The sequence below is a fragment of the Ovis canadensis genome, chromosome 11 (genome assembly GCF_042477335.2).
Source record: "Ovis canadensis isolate MfBH-ARS-UI-01 breed Bighorn chromosome 11, ARS-UI_OviCan_v2, whole genome shotgun sequence".
Lineage (NCBI taxonomy): Eukaryota > Metazoa > Chordata > Mammalia > Artiodactyla > Bovidae > Ovis > Ovis canadensis.
In genome coordinates, this window is record NC_091255.1 from 41,562,031 (window position 1) to 41,576,823 (window position 14,793).

A 14,793-nucleotide genomic window follows, 5' to 3' on the forward strand; every position below is an offset into this window, starting at 1 on the left:
TCCGCCGGTCCGGCCACAGGTTAGGATGCGGGCCGCCTGAGGGGTGGGGGCTGCGGGGCAGACCCCACGCAGCTGCCCGCGACCTTCAGACTGCGGAGTTAGGGGGACCCCGCCGGGTGAGGAGGCCAGGGGCGCCTCTGCCCTGCAGGCCTAGTGAGCAGCCGGTTTTAGGGGACACTGTGCGGTTGAGGGGGGCTTGGAGGTGGAGACCGTGGACAGGTGGTGTCAGGCCTGCAGTGAGGTTTTCCGTGGGAAAACTGGTACCAAATTCCTAAAGAATTGTCCTGTAGAAGCTGTGCACGGGCTTCAAGTCACACGGGTCCCCTCTGCTGCTTTTCTGTCCCAGACCTCAGGTAGTGATGGGCTTGGACTGGCCGCCATCGATACGCAGAGCAGGTGGATAGCTCGCCCCTTTTCCCCAGCCTTGAGCGCTTTAAAAAGTTCTCCGAGTTTGTTCGAAGTAACAGATTTGCTGTTGTTTTTGAGAGTCACTTCAGTCATTACAGCTTGTGTAATATCAATGACTAAAATACTGAGGCTTTTTTTTTTTTCTTCTGTACGAGTTAGAAGATTGACCTGTGTTTTTGCTCAGGATTCAAGTCGTTGCATCTAGCACCACTCTTTTATGGCAGTCCCAACTGGTGCCCAATTGGTAAGGTCTCTAGGTGGGCTGTTTGTTTGTGTGTCTGGCAGAGAGCTCCAGGAATTCCTGACCTTGTGGTCTATTCCTGTGTTTCAGGGTCTCTTCCCCATCCGTACGAGTTCTGGGCTCAGAATTTGTAAGCAAGACAGCTGACTCCTCCTTGCCTCTGTTCAGCCCCTGGCTGCAGCAGCCCTCCGTAAATGTCTCGGTGGCTCTAGCATGTGGCTTCAAGCACTTGGCTCTGACCTGAAGAAATAAAGGCTGTTGCCAGATTGACTCTCCTGTTTGTAGCAATGTTCTCCCCAAGCAGGAGGACGACCAGTTCTTCTCGCGCGCAAGTCCTGCTAACATGGAAGATGGACAAGGCTCAGAGTGGACCCCGAAATGCTGAGAAGGAAATCCTCGCCTTGAGACTCCTGCGTGACACTGAGACCTGTCGGCAGAATTTCAGGAGCTTCCCGTACCCAGACCTGGCCGGTCCTCGGAAAGCCTTGAACCAACTCCGAGAGCTCTGCCTTAAGTGGCTGAGACCCGAGATTCACTCAAAGGAGCAAATCCTGGAGCTGCTGGTTCTGGAGCAGTTCCTGAGCATCCTGCCTGGGGAGGTTCGGACGTGGGTGAAGTCCCAGTACCCGAGGAACAGTGAGGAGGTAGTGACGCTGGTGGAGGACTTGACTCAGATTCTGAAAGAAGAAGGTAAGACTTGTAGGGCAGAGTTGGGAGGAGCCCAGGGTGGTACAAGGAAACAGCCATGACGTCAGAGAGCAGTCCTTGGAGGTGATCAGGAGAACCGAGCTCAGGGAGTGAGTGAGGACCCGCTTCACCTGAACCCCCTTCTGTACGGCATTCCCCTTCTACCTGCTCAGAACCCAGCCCATGTTCTCTGAACGCACACGATGTGTCATGTAGAACAGTGGCCAGGCACAATAGATGACCCCTGTTACCTCAGGAGGTTCCCTACAGATGTTTGAACCTTTCGCCAGTAAATAATTTGTTTTGTGAACTGGATTTTATTTAGTTTTTTAACCTATGCTTCCAAATAGCTAGGAAAGTGTCCAGGGAATATTTCTTTACTAAGTGAAAAGAAAACTCACAAAATTTCTGTCACATGAGGGTTTAGTGGGAAATTGTGAGTTTGGCACCTATTCTGAGGAGTCCCAGAGCAGACTTGTTTTTGAGGCCTGCGCCAGGGTCTTCAGGTGAATCACTGCCCCTTCCCTCTAGTTCTTCGAAGCAGGGGTGCTGTTTCTGGTTTCCTTCTGACTCCTCTTCACTTTAAGAAAACATAGATATCTACTGGTGAAGAGTTTCCTAGGCTCTTCAGACACATCTGATCTCCATCATTGTCTCTCTCTCTTTTTCCCAGCTGCTCCTCAGAACTTCACCCTTTCCCAAGAGACCCCAGAGGACGACCCCAAAGGAAGACAAGCTTTCCAGGCAGGGTGGTTCAATGACTTGGTTACCAAAGTGAGTGTCAGTTTCTTCCTTTCTAAAACATGTATTTATTTATTTGCCTGCCAGGAGTCTGAGTTGCAACACTTGGGATCTTTAGTTGCAGCATGTGGGATCTAGTTCCCTGACCAGGAATCAAACCTGGGGCCCCCTGCATTGGGAGTACAAAGTCTTAACCATTGGACCACCAGAGGAGTCCGAGTGTCAGTTCCATCTGTGATTGTGTGGACATATTCTAACCTGGCCCTCTACCTTCTGTGACCCCAGAAGTCCTATCAAAGACCTAAGCCTCAGTTTCCAACTTAAGTCTCCCTGGCCTGTTAAGGTAGGTGAGTGCCTTTTACAGGAAACGGGACCCATTGCTTCTTCTGATCATCCCTTTCCTTACCATAGGAAGGGGTGCTATTTTATTTTCAAGGAGCAGTATCACGTGGAGGCTAAAGCATTGACCTCCAGAGCCATGTGGGTCTAGATTTGGTTCCGGGTTCTGCCATGGAACCCGTGACTTGGGGCAAAGATGCTTAACTACTCGTAGCCCGAGTTACTCAACTCCAATGAAAGAATATTCCTCTTGGATTGTGAGCATTAAATATTATGAGACCCATTAGTCTGGACTACAGTAAGTCATCAAGAAGACCACAGTGAGATTAAACAACAGTTATTATTTTTCTTTAACAGGTAATTAAAGGCCATGACTTGTGCAGTGTTCCTGTTAATTATGAGTTTCTGTTATCTTCAGGAAGAGCAGCTCAGGCCGTCTTAAGAGAAAGGTTTACTGTAAAAGTATATGTGCTCTAAAATTGATAACCAGGGTAAAATTATTATTTGTAGATAATATGAATGTTTACAAAAAACTTGAGGAAATCAAGGGGAAAACTGTTAGAAACAATAGTGGAAAATTTGAGTAAAGTGACAACTACAGAAAATGGCTTACAAAAATTAATCATTTTATTATTTACCTGAAAAAATCAGATCATAAAATGAAATAAAAGATTCCATTCATAGTATTATTCCCTCAAATTTAAAATAGCCAGAACTCAACATAGTATAAATTTTGCAATCCTGTGTTATTCTATGGGACATGAAAGAAGAAGCCTTATATATTGTAAAATTGTCAGCTCTCCCTAAATTTTACACTTAACTGTGATTTGAAAATCCCAATACAGTTTTTTAAAGAAAGAAAATCTATTTGAAAAACATGTGAGAGTAACCAAAAAAAAAATTTTTTTAACAAAGGAAGAACAGAGGGATGCTAACTTTACCAGACTGTAAGATGTATCTGTAAGTTCAGTAGTTCATTGTGGTTATAAGTACCAGTTTTATTTTAGAAAGAGGAAGGGCCCTGCTTTCCATAATAGAACAGACAAAATATCTTAAAATGTCAAATTATAACGCACTTTATTAATTCATAAGACAGCACTTGAAAAGCCGAACCTTGCAACTCTGTCATCTATGTTCACATCCCTTTCTTCTTTAAGATGGAACTGCCAATGCCTGCACTAAAAATGGTAAATTTGATTTTATTTTCATACTTCTAGGCCATTTGAGTTTGCTCATCCGTACACTGGGTGAGTATTGGGTGGTAACCCTTAGGGTCCTGCCAACGCTCAAGACTCTGTGGTTCCCTCACCATGCACACACCTGTGCCATCACTGTGCCCTTCCAATGTTTCAGGAATCTATGACATTCAAAGATGTGGCAGTGGACATCACCCAGGAGGACTGGGAGCTCATGCGTCCTGTGCAAAAGGAATTGTACAAGACCGTCACCCTGCAGAACTACTGGAACATGGTTTCTCTCGGTGAGTGTCTGTCTGTGCCCTGCAACCACACACATACCGGAGTCTGTCTTTCCTCAGCTCTCAAAAGTGGGTTGGGCCTAGAGGTGAACATGCTCATCTGTTCAGGCACAGAAACAGCCAATTTCTGCTCCCTTTTCCCAGATGAAAGGTTTCAAAGTGAAAGGTCATCAGGAACCACGATGCACGGCCCCCCAGGACCGCCACCCCACGCCTTGCCCAGCGCCTGCCTCCCCCACAGTCTCTGCACACGCATCCTCCAGGGTGGTGGGAGATTTTTGTCCCTGCTCCAAAAGGGCAGTGACCTCATTCATGAGATCGTGTCTGTGAACCGTTCTTTTCCTGTAAGAGGTCTGTCCTCATGGGTAAGAAGGAGTCAGTTAATAAAAGTAGAATGACTGTTTATCTCCAGGGTAAAACTCATTTTGTTCCTCCTGGACAGGACTTACAGTGTATAGACCAACTGTGATCCCCATGTTGGAAGAACCGTGGATGGTGCTAAAAGAAATTCTAGAAGGCCCAAGTCCAGGTGAGAGAACCACCAGTGGACAAGATTCTTTGTGCTTAAGAGCCTGTGTTATCCTAAGTGTGTGAGATGTGTTTTTAAATATGGCTGAGTCACTCACTGTACACAGAGACACCCCAGCTTGTCAAGATGACTGAGCTGCTCGGTGTTGCTTCTTTCCAGATCCCGTCTTCAGGAAAAGATTACCATATATCATCTTGTACTTCTCCATGACCCTTGGTTTCCCTCTGTTAGAGCTCTGTCTGGGGCTTTCCTTGTGTTCCCTCCCTGTATTCTTAAGTACGCATGAACGTCCCCTAAGATCTTAAATTTCAAACCCTTTCGACATCTTTTTGAATTTCTTTTACTCTATTGACAGAATCCTGTATCCACCTGCCTCCAGTCTCCTACCTCAGTTCTTCGTTTCTTATTTTCTAATTATTTAAAAAGATAACATGTTGACAAGACCAGAAATTGTAAAAATATATAAAGCCAGAGCTATACGGACAGAAGTCTCTACCTGTTTGCCACATTCACACAGTTCCTACATCTGTGTAGTCATCTGTGGATTGACACCTAAATGACTATTCTAGTCCCTGATGATCTTTCATTTAAGGTTCATAGCGTCCACTGAAGATCCTTGCTTTATTACATTGCAGGTTGAAAAAGGGTGATTTTCTAATTCTTGATCTCTTCGAAATTATTTATCTGTAAAAAACAGTTATCCCTCCTCCCATCCCGTTCTTACGTGTACGTGTCACTATGGACTAATGGAATTTTTAAAAATTCAGTGTATTATTGGTCCATTCCCTTTGTGGGGTGGGGAAGTTGCTTTTAATTATCAGTTGTCCCAAATGTGGGTGATGGCCGCCTTTCAGCCCAAGGCCATGTCCTTTTGAGGCATTTCCATCCATGTTTCAGTGCTTCCTGGCTTCCTGGCAGAGGATGGTCTGCAGGCACACCTCATGCCCACCTTAGACCTGGAACTTCTCTGAGGAACAGTGGTTCATTGTAGTGGAGATGAGCGATGAGAAGCCAGAATCTGGACAATGAGGGGGTGTTCACTATCCTGGGTACCATTGCTTCTAGATTGGTTCAGTAGGTAGAGCTGTGAAATATGTGTGTAGGTTTCTTGAAACCTGGATTCATACTGGTAACTCAAATTCCAGTTCAGCATCACAAGGTCCATCTTGTACCTTCCCATATCCATTTTCTACTTCCTTTCCCACACAGTGAGTCACCTGGTTCCCAGCATCAGTATATCTGTTTACTCATTTGCTCTGTCATAATAATACACACAAGAATGGTTTCAGAATTATATCGCTGAAATAACAGACTGTTCAGGTAATATTCAGAACACCTTCTTGTCCTCAGGAAATATTCCACCAAGGATACACAAGGATGTCTACCAAGGATGGTGGGTTCAGAGTTACTTGAATTCTTCCCTTCTGGTTTTCTTAACAGTTTGATGTACATTTAAACTTGTTTGATTCCATCTGGGTTCAGTTTTAGTATTTATTTCTTGATTCTTTTTTATTTAATCTTACATTTTTGAGTCTATAAAAGCATTAACACGGTTCAGAAGTCAAAAGTGCAGAGAAAAGCATGTGCTGTCTTCCGTCCTGCCCTGTTCCAGCCCACTCTGTGCAGTTTACTCCGTTCACTTGTCTCTGGTTTATCCTTCCTGTGTTTCTCTTTGCAGAGATAAATCATAAATATAGTCTTAGCTCTCCTTTTGTGTAGAAAAGAAGTACATTGTACTCGTTTGCATTTCCTTTCCTATCCACCACCCCTCCTTTTTTAAGGCACTAACTTCTGGTTGTCTACCAATGTCAATGCTGGAATATAGTAGTAACAGTAAATTAAATAGTAATGACAGAGAATAATATGCTCCCTTAGAGCTGATTGCTTCACTTTTTTAAAAAGTTAACTTTATCTGATCACCAGGTATTTTAAGGGTGCTACCTGACAAACTAATTCTTCTTATAATTTATGGCCTATTGGCTTTAGTTGGCAGAGTGACACAAAATATACACCAGATTATTTAGGGAGTGATTTCAGCATAGTCTAAATACTGAGAAAACATGTGGCAGAGTGGAACTACCCCTGCACTGCAGTCAGAACAGTCTTCTGGGAGGCACTGCCCCTCTGGGGCCACTTCAGTTTTTCAGATGATTCAGGTTGAATTAAGGCTATAAACCCCCAAAAGGGGGCCTATTGGTAGGGGGTGGTTTGCTCCCACCAAAGAGCACAAAACTGAGAAAGGCAAGTTCCTCTTCTCCTTCAGTTGAGGTGAGCTTTTGCGTTTTGTTTGTTTTTCTAGCCCATCCTCAATAAAGAGGGTGTGGCACAGAACATACAGGCTCCTGCCCGCTGCCCCTCCTGGTTGGCTACAAGCTCTGTCTTCTGGCCCCCAAACCCCTTGCACCCTTAATGGGCAGCTAGAGGCCATCAACAGGATGGAAGAGTTTTTCAGGCAGTCAGCATCAACCTCCAAGACTCCCAGCCTTCTGCTTTTACTTGATTTGGGGCCTCTAAGGGTTTTACTTTCTTAGTGGCTCAGAGTGGTGTAAATTGAACCTTTGGTTACAACATCTCATCAGTCATACTTGAGGAGTGGGATCTTTGATGACTCACAAATCGAGCATCTGTGTTGGTCTCTGATGGCCAGTTCTGTCTTAGAATTTCATGGTTCTTTACATCATACAGGACCACCTATTTCTTCAGGTTCAGACCAGACCTCCCCCCATCCTTGATATCCGTCTGTTGATAGCCTGATCAACACGATCTCTTCTGCTAGAAATATTACACCACTGTGTGATACCTTATGCTTTTAATCCATCCTTTCTGGTTAGTTATATATACATATTTAAGCCCTGCTTAGTGGTCTCATTGGTTTAAGAATGTATGCTTATAATAGCGATTTCTTTGTCGTCATCATTCAGGCTTGTTACTTTAAGCTTGTTAATTATAACTTTATTTATTTATTTGTTTGGCTGCACCAAGTCTCTAGTTTGCAGCATGTGGGATTTAATTCCCTTACCAAGGATTGAACCAAGGCCCCTTGCTTTGGGACCTTGGAGTCTTAGCCACTAGACCACCAGGGAAGACCCTAATTATAACTTTAGTACTTCCTTCTTAGGTGTATGGAACATTCTGTCATAGACTGATTGTGATCACATAGAAGCTAAGCCCAGTTTCTGGGACTATCTTGTCTTTATATACACAAATACACACTACTTGTGTGCTTGTGCTCAGTCGCTCAGTTGTGTCCAGCTCTGCAACCCCATGGGATGTAGCCCTCCAGGCTCTTCTGTCCATGGTATTTTCCCAACAAGAATACTGGATCAGATTGCCATTTCCTGCTCCAGGGGATTTTCTCAGCTCAGGGGTGGAACCTGTGTCTTGCATCTCCTGCGTTGGCAGGTGGATTCTTTACTGCTGAGCCACCTCAGAAGCCATATATATATATATATATGTGTGTATATGTGTGTGTCTGTCTATATATATACAGACACACATATACACATACATGCTTTCCCATGCATTCCATTAACATTCTCATTTTTATTTTTTTTAAGAAGGGAGTAATAAATCCTGGTTTAAGAAAGTTGTTTTTAAAATTTTCTTCCACTAGATAAAGTAATACATTAACATTTGTAGTGCTAAATAACAAAGAAATACAGGCAATTTCTTGAAAATCAGAAAATATTTTTGAAGCTTAAAAATCCCATTGTTGGCATCTTGATAATATTTACCTAGTTCTAATGAGTTTTCATGTGAGTCACAATACTGCTTTTTTCGTTTAATATTACTCCTAAGCATTTTGTAATGTCTAATTTTTGTATTTGAATCAAAGTAATAAAAGTAGTGTGTAAATCGAAGCAGCACAAGGCAGAGTAATGAACTATATGTCTCCCTTTCCTTAACCACATGTATGTGCAGGCATGCAGAGAACGCTGATCTGAGGGGAGAAGGCCCTGATTTGGGGTGAGGAGTTGGAGATACACATCTTTACACTGATGGGATCTTTCCGTACATACCATTTTCTCTCTTTTTTTTTCCTGTTGATATGTCCTGCACACTTTTTCATGTCAATGTACCTACTATTCCATTATCTCCTATTCTAACTAGTCCTTTATTGATGGATGAGTCTACTGAATGGATATATTTGTAAATATCCTGCTTCGATCTGCATCTTAGAAAGTTTCTGAACAATCCATTATTGTTTGTACTGTATTATAAACTCTAGTTGATGTTTCATTATATAATTCTTAATATTTTCAAGTTACAAGTTTCTTACCTGATTTCAAAGGTGTAGCTTAGATTTGTTTTAAGTCATCATAATGAAACATAGGCATCAACAAATGAATATTTGATGGCTTTGCAATCAGGTTTTGGGCTCCCTGTGTGTGTGTGTGTGCACACGTGCGCATGCTTTCATTTGAGTTCACCGTTTTACAACAAGGTATTGTCATTTATTTTACCAGGTTCACTTGAGTGGCCTCCGTATCCAGAGTCTTATGCTTTTTTCTGAAGGAAATGTAAAAGAAGGATAAGCCATTTCCAGAGTTTGCATCTGAGTTGGAAATAAACACACAAAACTATGAAATAATGTAAGGCCAACTTCTGCCATAGGCCCAACATTATATTAAGTTGAACTATATGAAACTGCTAATATTCTGCCATATTGACCTATATACAAGGCAGTTTTGTATGATTCAACTTAATCTGTACTTTGGGATTCTAAGAAGAAGAAAGAAACATGAGCTGGGCCATAAGCATCTTTCTTAATAGGTGAAGGTGTCATAAGAAAAATCTGGAGTCTGGAATTAGTGGCACCTTCAGAAGATGATGAGGACACAGTTGTAAGTTATGTGGATAATGTGGAACTTTAAGGTGAATGTGAGGTGTAGAGGATGGAGAGTACAGTAGAAAAGGGTAGATTATTTGGGGCCTGAGTACTGAATGGAGGTATTTTAACTGTTTTTCTTTACCTTTCATCCTTTAAGCCACTGATCCTGAAACTTCAGTGTGATTTAAACCTCCTGGAGGGCTCAGCCCTACTCCCAGGGTTTCTGCCTCAGGATGTCTGGGAGGGTCCCAGTCACTTGATGTGTTTCAGGTGACGGTGATGCTTACTTACACTGAGGGTCTGGACCACTGCTCCAAGGCTGTAGGAGTTACTGTAAGAATTAAAACAGGGACACACGCCATGAAACTGCCCAGGATATCATGAGGATGTCCAGGGTAGATTGGAAGGGGAGGGGTGGTGACAGCCAGCCTGCTTTATGACCTGTTATGTAAATTAACTTATATGATTATAAATGATTATGTAATGGAAGTCATGCCACGTTGTTCATCATTTGTTTTCACTTCTCAGCTCTGTTGCCTGACCTCACCTATTCTAGTAACTCCACGCTGGTGTTAGAGAGGAGCTGCTCCTCCTCCAACTATTTAGGCCTGTTTTCTGCCGTTTTATCCTCCTTGCCTGAACATTGAGGACCATGTTATGGGGCTGTCAAAGCCACAGTCTTTTTAGGCATTTTTATTCATGTTCATTATTTTGTTTCTACTTTAATAGTTTCCTTTCTCCAAACAGGAAGACTTTTTTATGTGTATTTTTTAAATTTCAGAATGGGAAACCAAAGCCCAAGAGTATACTCTGGTGGAAAATGTTTCTAAACTCAAAAAGGATGGAATCAAGCTCATCAAACTGGAAGAACCCTCTGACTATGATGACAGAATGGAGGGACAAGCGGCAGAGACCTTCAGGAGAATTCCCACCAAAAGGAGACATTTCAGTGTGAAGAAGTCAGTCCTTTCACAAGAAGATGGTCCTGTAGAAGACTATAAATATGATATATATAGAAGCGATTTTGAAAAGCATTCAAACCTAATTATGCAGTTTGATACCCAGTCAGACAATAAAACGTTCATGTATGATGAAGACAAGCCCTTCAGCCCCGGCGTCGTACACAGGAAAATATACCCCGGAGAGAAGCCTTATAAGTGTAAGGTATGTGGGAAGAAGTTCAGGAAGTACCCATCCCTCATTGCACACCAAAACAGCCATGCCAAAGAGAAGTCTTACGAATGTGAAGAGTGCGGCAAAGAGTTTAGACACGTCTCATCCCTCATCGCACATCAGAGGATGCACACAGGGGAGAAACCCTACGAATGCCACCAGTGCGGGAAAGCCTTCAGCCAACGTGCCCACCTCACCATCCACCAGCGGATCCACACGGGAGAGAAACCCTACAAGTGTGATGACTGTGGGAAAGACTTCAGCCAGCGTGCTCACCTCACCATCCACCAGAGAACACACACGGGAGAGAAACCCTACAAGTGCTTGGAATGTGGTAAAACCTTCAGCCACAGCTCATCACTCATTAATCACCAGAGAGTTCATACAGGAGAAAAACCTTACATATGCAACGAATGTGGGAAGACCTTCAGCCAGAGCACACACCTCCTCCAACATCAGAAGATACATACAGGAAAGAAACCATATAAATGCAATGAGTGCTGGAAAGTATTCAGTCAGAGCACTTACCTTATTCGACATCAGAGAATTCACTCTGGAGAGAAGTGTTACAAATGCAACGAATGTGGAAAAGCCTTCGCTCACTCCTCCACACTTATTCAGCACCAGACCACTCACACTGGAGAGAAGTCCTATATATGCAGCATATGTGGGAAAGCCTTCAGCCAGAGTGCAAACCTCACCCAGCATCACAGAACACATACTGGGGAGAAACCCTATAAGTGCAGTGTGTGTGGGAAAGCATTCAGCCAGAGCGTTCACCTTACTCAGCACCAGAGGATTCACAATGGAGAAAAACCGTTTAAATGCAACATATGTGGGAAAGCGTATAGACAAGGTGCAAACCTTACTCAGCATCAAAGGATTCACACTGGAGAGAAACCCTACAAATGCAACGAGTGTGGAAAGGCATTCATTTATTCCTCATCACTTAATCAGCATCAGAGAACTCATACTGGAGAGAGACCCTATAAATGTAACGCATGCAACAAAGATTTTAGCCAGAGAACATGCCTTATTCAGCACCAGAGGATTCACACAGGAGAGAAGCCCTATGCGTGCCGCATATGTGGCAAAAGCTTCACCCAGAGTACGAACCTCATCCAGCATCAGCGCGTCCACACAGGTGCCAAAAATCGAAACTAATGCATCCGGGAGACTGCGCATAGGTTTTCAAACCTAACCGTTCTACATTTTATTTTGTACTCTGCTTGTTGAAAACATTATTCAAAAGAAGTGCAATATGGGTTAGATTTTCACTCAGCAGAAGTATCAGAATTAGTGATGGGAGTATAACCTATTTAAATGTACTGTGAAATTTCAGATGAAAACATTCACTTCATAATAACCTTTATTTGATAACGGTTTAGTTCATTCCAGAAAGAAACCCTAGGAAAGGAAGAGTGCCAGAAACCTGTTAGCCACTAACTCAGAACGAGTTTCAAGTACTTCTTCATGAGGCCTTAAGAATGTACTGTAACAGGAAGGCTTCCATCCAGTAGAGCTTCCACACCAGAGGGTAATCCCAGGGTGGCAGAACAGAAGAGCTGCCCTCCGGCCTTTAGTTCTTCCCAGCTTTGAAGCCTTAAATATGTAAAGGGCCCCCTTCCCTTTTCCTGTTATGCCATAACTGCCACGTGAAGCCAGTAGGTTTGCCAAAAGAGAAGATGGTTGAAAGTATGTTAAGGAAGGACCTCTGTGTGACCACTCTGTATGTTTCCCTCTGAATACTCAGATGTTAAAGGAAGAGCAGCCTAGTGAAAGGTGATCTCTTAGGAGAAGCTAATGTGTCTAACCCTTAGACATGTGCACAAATTTTCTTGAACAGGCAAAAATTAATTTAAAATTTAGATATGTTTAGTATCTAAAACAATAGCCTGAGTCTCACTAGTTTCTGACAGGCTTCCCAGGTGACTCAGTGGTAAAGAATCTACCTGCCAGTCAGGAGACGCAGGAGACCTGGGTTTGATCCCTGGGTTGGGAAGATCCCCTGGAGGAAATGGCAACCCACTCCAGTAGTTTTGCTCCAGGCAATGGGGTTGCAAAGAGTTGGACACAACTGAGCACACACTAGCTTTCAACAGCTGTCATCCAGAAGAAAAAAAAGAGTACAGTTCTTAACCCCACCTCCCATCTGATTCCTAAATTCACAGTTCCTTTTTTTTTCCCCCCCATCTGACTTCTAAAATCATACCCTAAGGCTCCCCTGTGACTGTCTTACTGTAGAAAGTCCATTTCTTCCTTTGAAACATGTGTCTTGAGTGCCTGCTGTGCTCAGGGCCCAGACCTCCTAGTTAGATCCTTCCAGGGCTTACCTGCTGAAAGTCACAGCTGACTGAAGCAATAGAAGGCTTTCTAAAATAATGAAAGGTAACAAAGTCAAGGACATGATCTTAACCAGTGCTTCATGGAATTAACCTAAGAAACCTGCTGAAATGGGTTGCTAAATGCAACCCCATTATCTTAAGAAAGTAATGAATGAAAGCAGCTATTTAAACAGTATGAGGAAAAAATAAATACTGCAAAATGGATTTGAGTTTAGTGCAGAAAGTGGGTCAGGCAACAAATCTAAAGACTTAAGGGGGAGGAAAGAGGATACAGAGATTACCTAAGAAAATAAGAGTGGCCACGTGAATGAAAAAGCAAACCAGCCTATTTATGTAAGAAGAAATTGAAATGACTGGTTTCAAAAGAATCACTGAAATTGGTACTCCTTGTACATGTTAAGTAAAACAGGGATTACTCTTAAGATAACGGGACATTTCATTGGAAAAAGCATTGATGCAGAAACTATCACCGTTGCAGTAATTATTAAACAGTAATAACTGGGGCCCCAAGCAGCACACAAGGAAAACTGGTAGAAACACAATTAGAAATAGGTGAAACCACTACTGTATGTACTGTCCACAGCATTGCACTCTCAGAATTTCAGACCATGTGCTGACAGCTGACCTTCCCTTCTGCTTGTGTTCCTTCAGTGCCTTGCCTTTGGTAGGTGATTGAGATATGCTGGTTGAATTAATGAATATGTAGTCAAGTTAGGCTGGAGTAATAAGGTAGAGTAACTGATGTGGCGTGAAATTGGCATATCTTTATAGTTTTTGGTGCATACATGCAAAGAAATACATAACCAATATGGCCATTTGTTACTAATAGGAATGACTTCAAAATGAAGAACTATAATCCCCAAATCTTTCCAGCGGGGGTATTCGTAAAAAGTCATGGGACATCGTTATGTAAGAAGCTTTTCTGAGCTAGCTGAGGAAAACCTGATATAAATTCTGGTGCCATTAATAACACTGTCAGCATGTGTGAACCATGCAGCTTCATTTGGATATTGGAAGGACCTGAGGGGGAGGTGGCAAAAGACCTGGAGTGCCAGCATCTTCCAGGTTCTCTTCTTCAGCGTTTTCTTCAAGAAGCTGCTTTCCCCTTGTCCTCCTAGTAGTTAACCTTGATGTCATGGAATCACCCTTCACAAAGTGCAGGTTTTCTCGAGGTTGCATAATTCTCAGTTTATGCTCATGCCATAGTTATGTTAAAAAAAAAATAACCATTGTATTTAAGGTGCAATTTTTGTAACAGCACTTCATACCTTATACTTTATTCTCCTGGAAAGAAAGTGTGGAGTGTTAGAGTCCATAGCGCCTTTCTTTGCATTAATCCGTGTTTCCTACCTTTGTGTTTTATGTAAATAATACATTTATAAGGTCTTCCGCTGAAAACACTGAGGCAGTTGATGCCCTTATAATAATCGTGGAGAATCCTAGATCTTCGTTTTTTTCCCACTTTTACAGTTGTCTGATCCATGCTTTGAAGTTTTTTTTTTAAACAGGTAGTCTTATTTTCCACAACTTTTTATTATGAAATGTTCAAATATACAGAAAAGTTAATAAAATGAACTATATATATCCACCTAGATTCAAAAATTAACATTTTGCCATATTTTTTACTGAACAACTGGAGAGTAACTTACAGACATTTCACCTCTAAACACTAACCATGCATCTCATAAAAACAACCACAAAAACATTACATATCTCAAAAAATGAACATTAATTCCCGACTACCAAGCACTCAGTCTGTGTTTCCATCTTCAAGCCGTAGAGATGCTTGTCTGTTCCATCCACCCAGAATAGCTTCCTGCCTTGAGGTTTGTTTTCCAGGACTTTGTTTTTTCTCCTCTAAATAGAGCAGGTCAGTTGTAGAATGTCTTTCAGGATTTAACAGATTGTACATGTGGTTTATCTTGTTCCTGTAGTTTCTGTAAATTAGCAGTTAGGGCCAAAGGCTTGGTGTATTCATGTTACACATTTTTTACATTAACACTTCACAGATGTATTTCATAT

At 42.5% G+C, this 14,793-nt stretch overlaps 1 protein-coding gene across 2 annotated transcripts; it reads left to right on the top strand.

Annotated features, from left to right (window-relative positions):
* Nucleotides 1–766: 766 nt before the first annotated feature.
* ZNF287 (zinc finger protein 287) lies at nucleotides 767–14,373 on the top strand. Of its 2 annotated transcripts, XM_069603597.1 has the most exons (6): nucleotides 858–1,339; nucleotides 2,010–2,110; nucleotides 3,634–3,663; nucleotides 3,770–3,896; nucleotides 4,336–4,422; nucleotides 10,035–14,373. In XM_069603597.1, exons 4-6 carry the CDS (start codon nucleotides 3,776–3,778, stop codon nucleotides 11,588–11,590), a joined length of 1,764 nt encoding a protein of 587 aa, XP_069459698.1. In that variant the 5' UTR covers nucleotides 858–1,339; nucleotides 2,010–2,110; nucleotides 3,634–3,663; nucleotides 3,770–3,775; the 3' UTR covers nucleotides 11,591–14,373. The 2 variants fall into 2 exon arrangements, with proteins under 2 accessions (XP_069459697.1, XP_069459698.1); XM_069603596.1 differs by lacking the exon at nucleotides 3,634–3,663 and having other exon boundaries at nucleotides 767–1,339.
* Nucleotides 14,374–14,793: the final 420 nt, after the last annotated feature.